The 13451-nt window shown below is 34.6% G+C and overlaps 1 protein-coding gene across 1 annotated transcript in view; it reads left to right on the forward strand.

The window, feature by feature from the left end:
• Positions 1 to 10247, forward strand: part of LOC149806577 (nucleotide sugar transporter SLC35D2-like) — an 89742-nt gene extending 79495 nt beyond the window's left edge. Inside the window, exon 12 of the mRNA XM_089954890.1 lies at positions 3925 to 10247. Within this exon, the coding sequence (XP_089811016.1) occupies positions 3925 to 4027 (103 nt within the window). The 3' untranslated portion in view covers positions 4028 to 10247. The remainder of the gene's footprint in view (positions 1 to 3924) is intronic.
• The last annotated feature ends 3204 nt before the right edge of the window (positions 10248 to 13451 follow it).

Raw genomic sequence — 13451 nt, forward strand, 5'->3', positions numbered from 1 at the left:
CAAAATTCCCTTTTACCCAAGCCAGTTTCAGGGTTTAAACACTTAAGTTAATTGGTTTGGATTGCCATAAGAAAACAAAAGAAAAATCCATCATTTATAAAAGAAGGAGATGAAAAAATATTAATCAGCTTTCCAACATACTTATTTATAGGTTCAAACTCTCTGTTAAACTTGTTCATCCCAATTGTTTTGTTTATTCCCATCCTTTGATGGGCAGTTATCCTATTGCTTTGATATAGTTGCTAATTAGATATATACAACCATAATCCTTTAGCATGTAAAAGCAGCACTGCTTTGTTTTCCCAAGTGGACAGTGTGCGGCACTATTGTTGTTTTTCTCTGTAAAGTCAATAACTAGTGTGCCATGAATTTGATACTTGTTTTATGCCATGTTGAGTTGCTTTGATCAGAACAAATAACTGAGATCTTTTCAGCTGCAGCAATCCTTTAATATGATTTCAAAGACTGTTTGATCAAAGTGTCTCTTACAGACCCAAGCTCGGTCACTACATATATAATGGTCTAGGTTTATGAATAGTCAGTGTTCTGTCAATTACAGTGTACTTTCTCAGATATCATACCTCTCAAATTGATAAAATTAGATACTTTAACCAGTATGGGGAAAAGAAAAATCTAATGTGTATGATAGAGCATTTTAGTTAAAGGTTATAGACTTTTCAAAGAAAAACAGCACTAGTGCTGCAGAACATGAATTTGGGGTGTCAGAGAAACAGATGTGTGACTGGCGCAAGAAAAAGTCAGTTCTAGTTGATAGTGCTAGACATGTTAAGAAAATTCAAATAATTGAAACCCCTTATGCAAATTGGGAGTTTGGTTTGAATGAGTGGGTTCTAGAGCAGTGTGTTTCAGGAACATTTAACGTAGTCTGTAAAACAGAAGTTGTGATTACATCAAACATACCAAACTATGATGAATGGTGGTACCACGTCAGTACTGCAACTGTTTGCCTAAACAAGCTGTTTAAGGCAAATATGCATTAACAGTGGCACAAGTGGATTGTCAGTGGTACCAATGAATTTACTAAGGCAGGAAATGTGAAGCATTCAGGAATTGAGTTGGTATCTGAATGGCTGTGTGATGTGTGGGAGGAAATTCCAGATGAGATGGTGGTCAAATCTTTAAGAAATGTGGCATTTTCTAATGCAATTGATGGGACAGAGGATGACAAACTCTTCCGTGATTTTATTCATGATGAGATCAACACTGAAGTACCAAAGATGATAACGACAAAGAATCAGAATTGGACAATGAGTCAAACAAGGAATCTGAGTCGGACGATGTTTAGGATGACAGTTAAGGAATTTTAGAACTTCATTTTGGCAACTCTTCCAATAAAGATAAATTCTTGGGCTTTGAATCAGATGATATCAGATAGTGTTATTTATACAATGCCGTGAATCGCAAAAATGTGGAGTTTTCTTTGTTTATTATAATACATTTTGGAATTAATATATTACGAGAGGATATGAATCCCATCATTCTGGATTTTGATTTTTATACCCTTATATGACCTATAATTCAATGTATGATATAATTATATAAATGCCAAGTGTCCCAGGTTCTTTTTTTGTATTTGTCCGCTATTTTGGGCCTGAATATGGCTGTATGTTTTTCTTCTTAAAAATCTGTTTTTTAATTAAAAAAATTAAAAAGAAAAATTTCCTTGCAATTTTCTGTTTATAACGGCGACCTAATTCCATTCTGAGAGTAAATGTATTACTTATATGTAGGAATATAGAGTTCTAAAATATAATTGGTTCATTCGAAATGGAGGCTACCATGCCAGTCTTTAACTGCCATATTGGAAGGGGCCCCGAGTGACTGAGTGGTCTAAAGCGCTCTCCGTTATGGATCACTGCCATCTCACCTCTGTCTGTTTGGGTTCGAGTCTCGGATTTGGCCAGAGTGGGTATGTGAGAAAGCTTGCCAGTAGCTTCTTGTGGGTCGGTGGTTCTTTCCAGGGTTTTCCTGGGTTCTTCCTCCACCATTAGTACTGGCCGCCATGTATAGCCTATCATGTGCTGAAAAATGGCATTAAATCCCACAACAATAACAACAACAACTGCCATATTGGATTGTGCAAATCAGTTGCTGCTATCACTTTATCTCATCTTGTAATATTCAACTTCTAATCATGTTGAAAAGGAAAACAAAAGATTCAGAATTTTCTCTTGCAAAGAAAAGAAATCAGAACTGGACGGACAGTTGTGTTGTCTTCTCTAGATTTGTGAAACCATCTAGTAAAGGAGAAAACCTTGCATTTTACATATTGTGTAATGTGATTTTGCTATATGGCATGGAGGTGCCCATGATATAAAACGGCATGAAGAAGGTAATAAACACAAGCTTGCTGCTTCATCATCAGCAGTTCAGCCTGAACTTGCAGTGGTTATAAATACCAGAGAGAACTTTAATGTCGATTGAAGTTCAGTTTACTTAATATCTTCTAGAAATGAACCTTCCTCAGTTACTAGTGTTGCTGGCAATTTATTTCACAGATTTTTTTTCCAGATAGTAAAATCGCAAATTATTACTCGTGTGCTAGAAGGAAAACAGTTCAGTAAGAAAAAATCGCACAGAATTCAGATCCTCAGTAAAAGATGGTACCTCGGAATCGATAATGATTTAAAAAAGGTGTGGAAAAAACTCCTATAAACAGCTGGTGTCTCATTGTTTCATTCTTGCAACTTCTGAATGGGCACCCGTATGGAACAAGGTGCCCATTTAGAAGGTGCTAGAGTGCAACACGTGTCTTTGACATTACATAATTAAATAAGTAATACTTTACTGATGGTTGTAGATGCTGGAAATAGTTAAATATGCATTCAAGTTTTAAAAATCAGTATTTGTTCCTGAAAATCAGTATTTTTGTTATAAGCAGTCAGTCTTTTTTGTGCTCTGGGCTTGGCATCTATGAGTCTTATGTAAGTGTCAGTAACAGATCACCTAAAGAGCTATTGATTCATTGCTTTCCTTAGCAATATTTATATCTGACCTGCTCTTCTAATAGCTGTTGAAGTACACTATTGCTTTATCTTGAAAATAACAATCAGTGCTGGTCCTATTGTATCTATTTTGTTGATTGTTTTTTTTAAAGACAAAGTCAGTGACCAGTATGAGTTATATTTATGCTGGTTTTCATGGGCACTAGATGCAGGGTAAATTTTAAAACATGGCGAATACTTTTGCTTCACATGTGAAGATGTATTTTACATTATGATTGTATTTTCTTGTTTACTGAAATAAATTAGAACTAGGCAAGTAATATTTTTTGTTTATTTAATGGCATGTGAAGTGTCATTACTTGTCTTTGTGTCTTAAGAACTGGCATAATTTAATGTATGTGAGTTTATTTGGGGCTCAGATGTTTGCTTGGTTTGTTTAGAGATGCAGACTTGAATAGTTTTGTGTGTTTTTGAACAAATAAAGAAATGTACTTTTAGCTACTTGCAAACATGCAGGGAATATAGTACTCAACACAAATGTCACCAATATATTTGAGAATTCGGGGACATTCTCTGTATTGAAGAAGAAAACCAACTAGGAGCCATAAATGCACACTCCGAACCTTTTCTTGTTTGCTGATGTTTGGTTACTGCTTAATGAAGATGGGAGGGTTGTTGTTTGCTTTTTTAATTGAAATATTTTGACTATTTAATTTAATTTTAAAAAGTCATGTGATCTACTAAATTGAATTATAAAATACTTAGGTAATAGCAAACATTGTGTTGGAGTCCTCCAAAATAAGAATTTGAAATGGTAGGTCACTAAGTAATTACTTTTGACAATCTTAAAAAATTAGAATTATTGTGTCTTGAGAAATCATGATACTACCTCATTATATCAAAGTTTACAAATTAAAGTTTTTGACAGTGTGTTGATATACTTTTTTAATTTGCACAGTGTGTCTGGCAGTTTGCTGTACAGTTATGTCACTTTCAAGAAGCCAGCTCCACCAAAAGCTGATATCACCATAGACGTTAAAAAGCCAGTTCAGACAGTCTAGAATAAGTCTACAAATGCTAAATATTTTGTGATACTGCAGCACTTTTCATGGTTCGTGATATCAAAGTGGAGATCATGGACTAGTGTGGCAGGAAAACAAAAGGCAGAAGATTACACACAAGTTATACTGACTATTCAGAAGTGGATGAAGTTGTTTAGTATTATGCCATTGATATTCCAAACAGGATAACAATTTTATTCCGGTGCTAGAAATTAGTATTACCAGTTTGAATTAGTTCACTAAAGCTTCTACTTTGGCACAAAACGAACACAGTAATATATTATTCTTCTTTTTTAGTTTTTAATTATGTGTCTCATGTTGTTTATCTCTACTGGTCATAGACCAGAAGAGCTTATGTGATGGCCTGTTGTCAATTATCTGTGATCTGTCTGTCTGTTAGCAAGTTTGTTATTACTACTCCTCCTAAACTACTTGAAGGATTGAACAGAAAGTCATATTGATGTGAGGTTTTCACCAGAAGACTTCTTATGGTGTCCAGTTGGTCTTAAATGAAAATGGTGTTGATCTGATGTCCAGTAGGACTTCCAAAGCAGGCATCTTGAAAATATTGTTATTGGTACCCCTGAATGGATGGTCATGTTTTGAATTTTTTTTATATCTTTACTGTTGTCCATATTGATGGTTATAACAACATGGGGTTTTCACCAGTAAACTACTTAAGTTACCCAATGTGTCATAAATGAAAATGGTGCCAAAATAGTACATCAGTTATGGCCTTGACAACTGTCTTAAAAATCTCTCACACTATTTCTGCTCAGAATCATTATGTCATAGGGTTTTCACCAAAAGACTTCTAATGATGTCCACTATGTTCTAAATGAAAATGGTACCAAACTGACATTCAATATGTATACTGCAGAAGCTAATTTGAAAATCTTATTATTGCTGAAGAAAATCAGAGATGATTTCAACATTTTATAGTTAAAAAGAAGAAGTGGTCCTACAGATATTGAACTTGGACTCAAAGCTTCAGAATGAAAAACCATGCTTAGATTTTCCCAAAATCTTTGAAATTAAGATTATTTACACAAACAAAATGATAATCATGAAATTTCTTAACTGTAATATTTAAAATAAAGTTATAAATGACAATATCTAGACCATTTTTAGGAACATTTATGGTTTTTTTGGCACATCTGGTCCTGTATCCAGGTTGTATTGTCCACCATACATCATGTTTTCTTTCATCCATCAACAAATGTTATTTTTCAGCCTCTCTAGAACTACTGGACCAATTTCAGTCAAACTTGGCAGAGAGCATCCTGGCCAAAATGCCTTTAAAGTTTGTGCAAATGATGACATTAATGTCTGCAATTAATAAAAATAGAAAGACCTTTAAATGACCTCTTCAACAAATCTGAATAAGACCAAATTTAGCAGAAAGCTTTATGATGTGAATCTCTCTCAGAATTTTACAGATGACACTGATCTTCCTTCAGATATGGCCACTGTTACTAAAAGTTATAAACTTTAAACAACATTGAGAAAATTGCTGAAAAGAACTTAACTAGATGCAAAAGAAAGCACCCTGATATAAAGACTTTTCAAATGCATTCAAATGGTGCCAATCCACTATCAGATATGGTCAAAATGACTCCAAAAAAAACCAACAACTTTGAATGACATCTTCAAGAAATCGGAAGAATAGAATTTAACCAGATTTGACAGAAAGCAGCCTGACATGAAGATATACTATAAAATGTGGCTATAGTTGCTAAATATGGAATAAACTTGAATTGACTATTTTAAAACAGATGAACAGAATTCGACCAAGTTTGACAGAAAGCATCCAAGCATAAAGGCTTTTTAAATTTATACAGATGTTGCTGCCTTCAGATAATGTCAGCAGTACTAAAGCTATAAAAACTTTTAAATGGCTTCCTTTGAGAAACTACTGAACAGAATTTGACCCAATTTGACAGAAAGCACCCTGGCAAATGGCCTTATCAATTTGTATAAATGTTGCCAATCCATTATCAAATATGGCAACTGTTATGCAAATTAAAAAAACAAAGCTGAAATAGCTTTGTTTTAGATAACAGAACTTAAAATGACTTAATAAACTGCTGCACAGCATTTACCAAATTTGCCAGTATCTTGATATGAAGGTCTTTTACCTGTGCACAAATGATGTTGGTTCACTGTTCAGTAGGACATATGTAACTTAAATACCAGAACTGACTAGAAGTAAAGCAGTTCACACCAAAATCATCCTGGCATATGACCTTTTAAGTTATAACACATTATGCTGATCTGCTTTCCAATTACTATTACTGAAAATATACAATGTCACCAAACATTATACTCACTGCAAATGTCTTAGCCAGGTGCCCTTGCATTTGGCTTGTAGGTAAATGCAGGCTCTTATTTTCTTGGTTTTATGACAACAGGGCCAAGTTGTGTCCAAAACTTTGAATTACAGACATCCAGGGCATCAATATGTAGGGCTCAGATCACCCATATTTTAGATTTTATGACATAAATTTATAATCAAGTGCTTTGGGAACAATCACCATTTTGTTGGTTTTTATATTTAACAGTTAGATTCATACCAATTATGACTGCAAACTACTTTGCACAGTTGACTGAGTACCCCAACTAACATGGTTATTGCAGCTGCAGAACATGGGAGACATTTCTAAATCAGGTTTATTATGTGACACACTTGTGAAAATGTTACTCCAGTTTTGCTGTTGGCATAGAATGCAGATAACTTGTTTTGACAACAACTCAAAAGACTTTTTGATTAATCATCACACTTGAAAATATATATCATGGATTCAACATGCATGCATTCAAATTCTCTTAATGGAACCTAGTTTTCGTATCTGGCAGATGATCAAAATGACTCGCCAACTCAGTCTGATTTCAAATAGTACTTGCAAATGTTTTGTAACTTGTACAAAACAAAATATTAATATTTCATGAAATAATTCCGCATGCAATAAAGTATGGTTTATAAATCATGTAATATACAGCAATCACACCATTTGTAATGGTTCCAGTACTACTAATCTACGTATATGTGTTTTATCTTTATTTAGTGAAATGCTGATTTAAGCCAACAATCGGAAGAGTACATTCAAAACTACTTAATAAAATAATTTAGTCAGTAAGTATGTGACCAGATTAAATTTTCAGGCCTTAACAGCAATTTTAATATTTTTAAACACATTCTTTTACTTTAGAGTTTAAGACTTTTTTTATTTGGTTAGCACTAAGTTTTAAGAAAACACCACTTTAGACAGACAAATCTAGTTTAATAGAGTTATATATATATATATATATATATATATATATATATATATATATATATATATATATATATATATATATATATATATATATGAATGACATGATTAGATTTTAAGCCATTATAGCAACTTTTTCACATATTTATTGAGTTTTATTTAGCTTAGGCTTGATATTTCGGTCTCTTGAACCAAGTAAGTTTCTGTTCAATATGAAGTTTACTTAAAAATATATTTTCCATATAGCTGTAGACTATTTATATACATTTGCATTTTCACACTTGTTTTGTATTATAGTAAAAGTCATACAGGTCATGTATGTGCATTTACTCCTCTTAAATATAAATTGTTGTTTTAAAATATGATACTGATTAATAAATAGTTATGAAATCCTGATTATTGAATGATCTGCACCTTAACTGTTATCAAACAACTTCCAGATGATAATTATCAATTACTATGAACTTTTATGGTGATAGCCATGTACTTAACTGGGTCAAGAAAAGTGTGTGTCACGTCCAATCATTACTGCATAAGGAAGTACGAATTTGTTTATCAAGATGCGTAGCTTTCACTGTGACATCACAGCACATGACATTCAAACCTGGATTACACTGGATCACAACTTTAGAGTGATGTCTTCTAAAAATATCCATGAACTTTAACATTGATTTTGCCATAGACATTCGCTGAGCATGTAAATAATGACTGGAATAATTGCCATTTAAAGGTATGTATAACCAAGTTCTAAAACATTACACCCATTACTGAAATAATAAGTGTTGAATGCCTGTATGATCTGTATGACTTTTACTATACATTGTTACTTTGAAATGTAGCACATTATCCTTCATTTATAGAATCTTTGAATTCCATTTGATCATAGAATAAGAAATCCATGTAAATTAAGAGAACTAAATCACAACACATTTTTATTAGCACAGAAATTTGTATGATTCATGTTTTGTCTTTTAGGATGCAGAAAGATGTTTTTGCTATAAATATTTCTTTCTTTTTGGTACTATTACAAAATATGGCATGTAACATTTTCCTTGAATTTCTAATTAGCCTGTCTCATTGTTTGCAATTCTCTGCCTTCATTATTCATGTCAACCATATTATTTGAATAAAGACCATTGTTAATAGGGAGAACTTGAGATAAGATTATCCTTATTGTTCAGTCTTTTGATAATTTCTGTTTAATCCAAACTTTTATAATTAATTTTGGAATTTGGAGCATAAATCTGGCATAAAGTTTGTCTCAAAATTACCTTATCAGCATATCTTATTTACCTCCATTTTGAAGCCAGGGCAATGTAGGTTTTTAATTTTTGTTTATTTGATGCTGCATAGCTGGAGTCAGTCGTGGGGCTTGTACTTTGAGGCTTATCATTATTGATAATGATTCAGCTGGGTTTATTTTTTATTTCTCTGAAAATATATTTTTATAAGCAGAAACATTAATTCTGCTTTGGGAAAATAGAACAACAAACTTGTGCAATGTCTATTGTAAGAATGAATTTATTTAAAGCAATGTTCACTGTTGTAATAATGTATTATCACTTACTTTTGGCTGGCAAAGATTTTTTATATGCTGTAATGATTTCTAGATGTGGTCAAGGAGGTTTTCTAATTAGGCAGGCAATACCGCTACAGTTATTATCCATGTTTATAATTTTTTTCTAATTAGGCAGGCAATACCGCTACAATTATTAACCATGTTTATCATTTCTCTACATATTTTTAAGTTTAAGATCTGCGCATTTTAATTTGTGAGATTATTCCAACAGTTCTTGCATTTGGTTTTAATATCTTCCATTCAATTTATATCCTTTGATGATCCACCAATTATATACTTTTTTGGCCTGTATGGTGACCCGATCCTGTGAGACATTGGTAAGGATGGCATCATAAGATGTAACATTGTATGAGAGGGAGAATATTGAATATATGGTATTGAGATTCAAGGCAATATCAGGAGTGGCCACTTTTGAGATGGGACTGAGAGTTATGGTGTTTAAAATTTCCCAGTAACTGGAATATTTTTGTAGATAATTTGTGATGGATGGATGGGGAGAAAATATTAATTTAATGCTGTTTTGCTCTACACTGCCAGAATCTGGAACACATACATCACAGGTCATATCTAAATCACCTTTCAGTTTGCAATTTAAAAGGTAGTTTTAGAATTTCCAACAGTTAATCAGAGTTAGTCTGTTTCATGAAAGAAATAAAAATGTAACTTAAAAAGTGCGCATGAAATAGGGATTTTGATTGGTTTGAAAATTTTGGGAATAATGACTAGTGTTGGTGTCATTTGGACATGACGCCTGATGGAGCTGTTTGACATCCTTACGTTGTAGTATTATCTATATAGTAGTGCTTTATAGCATCTCGTCACAAAAATAGTCATACAGTGCCAACATAAGATTAAGTTAACAAAATATAACAATGAATTTTAAAAAAAAATTAAACCCTTCTAAAACAATTGAAAATGAAGTGCAAAAAATAATATATGAAACATAAAGATATTATAATTCCATAAACTATGCTTAAAATAATAGATAATGGTAACACATGCATGTCAGCATAGCACTTAAAACGGATTTTAGTCAACTTGGATGGTAAGAAAAAGAAACTATTATATAAGCCATCCCATGCATAAAATCCTTGAAGAAGAATAACACCATGTTATACTTTGAATGGCTGTCATTGTCAGTGAAGAATTAATCTTACAGCATACCATATAGTGTAATTTCATACAATTCATTACAAATGTGATATCCCTACTGAATCTGTGTGATGGATACAATACAAATATAGGACTTACTGCTGCTACTTAATGGACATTATTGAATTTTCAGTGTTATATTTTTTACGTAGAATTTGCATTTTAATAAGTATTCTATTGTGGGAGTCTGTTTTTATTAAAAGGTTGATGCATTTTACCTTACTTGAATTGTTGTCATTTTATTCATAATCTAATTATGCAGTCATTCATATTTTGCCCTGCACCATGATACAGAGAAAAGTACATCCTCCTTCATCAGTAATGCAGGGTAGCTGTGGTGACTGAGTGGTAACATGCTTGACTCATAATCAGCGGGTTACAGGTTCAAATCTTGTCCAGGGCAGCTCAAGGTAGCTGCTGTAGTATTTATCTGGGCAAGGCACTTTACTCCTATTGCCATCTTGTTGTTGTTGTTATAGGGTTTAACACCATTTTTCAACACAAGATAGGCTATACATGGCGGCCAGTATTAATGGTGGAGGAAGAACCCGGGAAACACCCCGGAAAGAACCACCGACCCACAAGAAGCTACCAGCAAGCTTTCTCACATATCCACTTTGGCCGAGCCCGAGACTCAAACCCACGCATACAGAAGTGAGATGGCCAAAGACCTGGCAGAAAATAATTACGGAATTGATCAAGAAAGATTGCTATCGATGTCAAAACAATCATCCCAGTCAAATTCAATACAATAAATGTCTGATGCTGAGTCAGGAAGAAAAATTGGACGAGTATCTGGGATGAAGCTTGGAGTCTCATCTCGGAAGAAGCCATGTTTCAAATGTGGTATATAGACTTGCGTGATCATTCCTCTCCTCCAATGATGACTCTAGAGATCCATCACATTGAAGCTCTCTTGGCTCAGAGTGCGGAGACAAAGCGAAGAAACAGTTACTTGTCAGACATTTTCAAGCAAAATGTCAGGATTGAATTGATCACTTATCATTACCTGTGAAGACAACAAAAAAATATATTTAAAAAATGGATACCTGCGAACTTTATTATCTTTTAATCCACATTTTGTACGCTGCTTCTTGGAATCCTGCCGTGTGTACAAAAGATGAACTGCCTCATCGCAAACCTCAAGAACATCAAGCTTATGTCATCAACACGGACGACAGTCATCTCAAAGGAACCCATTGGGTAGCCGTCTACTTTCCTAAAGAAGATTGTATAGAGTATTTTGATTCGTATGGGTTGCCCCCTTTGGAAGACGACATCATCGACTTTATGAGAAGAAATGCTCAGACAACATGATTCAATAATGTGGGATTACAAGCCACATATTCCATGGTGTGTGGACAATATTGTGTTTATTTTCTTCATCAACGCAGTCTTGGATATTCTTTAGAACATTTAGTGACTTACTTTGATCGTCACTCATCTAGAAACAATAACAAAGTAGATCGATGGTTTTGTGAACATTATGGTTATATTTTGTCTTTAGCTAGGAAACATAGGGTAAATCAATGGCCCAAGGACTTCCAGCAGTGGAAGTGTAACTTCAGTACACAACGTTGTCAACCTTGTCCAAAATAAATTGTTATTTGAAAAAAAGTTTGTTAGTTTATTTGATTGTTAATTTAAAAATGTGCTGATTGTTGATTGTTAGTTATTTGAATAAATCTGTTGTGTTTTTGAAAAAAAGCGTCTGTCGTTTGTTTGCCATTTTTATTATGAACCATGCTCTTTGACTTTTCTCTATCCCTCTCCCTGCAATCAAACTCTCCTAGCGTTCCAACTCTAAACAGTGTAGGGATGTTTTCTATCGCATCCGCGCTTGAACGATATAAAGCGGGGTAGTCTCCAGTCTAACCATCTATTGTTAACTCATCCTCCTATGAAGATGTGCTCAAGACTAGCCAAGTTGTACTAAGCTTACGTGAATTTACATTGTGTCAGGCAAAGTCTGATACCAAAGCCTGCATAGATAGAGAATGTCAGAATGTTGAAAGTGACTGAAGACCTGATAAAATAGCTATTCAGAGAGGAAATCAAGAAGGAGAAAGAAGAATGGATGGAGAAGTACAGACTTCAGAAACAGAACAGAGAGAGCAGCAGCAGCAACAACAGTTTCAGCAGGAACCAGACAGAGATTTGGTCGACTGCCGTGTAGACACCAAAGAATGCTCCTTCTCTTTCCGAAGAAGCAGACCCTATCCTGGGGATGCAATCTTAGACAATAAAAAATTGCCATACCTCCTCGTTTACAAAAACAGCCCTTTTCAGGGTTACCCAATACTCTTGAAAAGAGATACTAATTCAATTGTCAGTGGTAGGTTAGTAAGTTAGAAAAAATAGAAGTGTATCTATAAGTACTTCGTTTCTTTAACTCTGTAAGAAGTGTGTCTATAAGCACTTAGCTTGTTTGACTTTGTTAGATTTGTGTCTATAAGCACTTAGTCTTCCGTAGCATATCAAATAGTCAGTGAGTTTTGGATAGTAGTTAGGTTTGTAAGTAAAAAGTGATTGTTTCTTTTAAGTCCGCGCGATCAGTGTTTATTGGGGTAATGATATGGACAATGCAAGTTTTGGTGACGATGGATGTTTTCCTTCACGTCCGTGCTTGACAAATATAAAGGAAACGCTCGTCAGTCTGGCTATCTTTGTTGATTCGTGAACTACGAAGAATGAGTAGCAGACTAACCAAGCTTATAGAACTTCAGATATACCTGGAGTAGGCCCGGTGCCTTCTGGATGAGCTGGCCATGATGGCCATAGAAGAAAGTGGCAGAGTTGAAAAAGAAGAGGTGGAGAAGAAAAAGATAGAAGAGGAGAAAAGAAAACAACTATCCTACATCACGTAATGATGAGGCCTGTGTGTGAGGTCAAACCTGAAGTGAAAATACCTCAACAGGCAGTACCAGCACAACCACATCATCTACAGCCACTGCCACAACCATTACCACCAGTAACAGGAGTCGTAATCCCACAGATGGAAAACTGGGAGGAGGAGTTACAAGAGCAACCACATCAACAACATCATCCTCGGGTCTGGCGCAGGATAAGACAGAGGGAAGTTTTCACTATCCCAGAGATGGAAGATTGGGGTGTTGAAGCCACTCAAGCTGCCTCCGCACTCCCAGCAGCTACAGTCGATTGGGATAATGACTGGAGCCGACGTTGTGTCTGTGGCGCACGACCAGGGAGGTGCCTTCATTAACCCGGTGCACCTGGAGGTCAAAAACAAACAGCCCTTCTCAGAGCTACCCCAATACTCTAGAAAAGAAACTATTTAAATTGCCAATTTAAGAGATCTAGGAGTAGTGTCATTATCATCACTCACTCTTTTACTAATGTGTGTGTGTGAGAGAGAGAAAGAGAGAGAGTGTGAGTGTGTGTGTGTGTGTGAGCTCATGTA

Source organism: Sinohyriopsis cumingii, chromosome 1 (genome assembly GCF_028554795.1).
Source record: "Sinohyriopsis cumingii isolate HCF-2022 chromosome 1, ASM2855479v2, whole genome shotgun sequence".
Lineage (NCBI taxonomy): Eukaryota > Metazoa > Mollusca > Bivalvia > Unionida > Unionidae > Sinohyriopsis > Sinohyriopsis cumingii.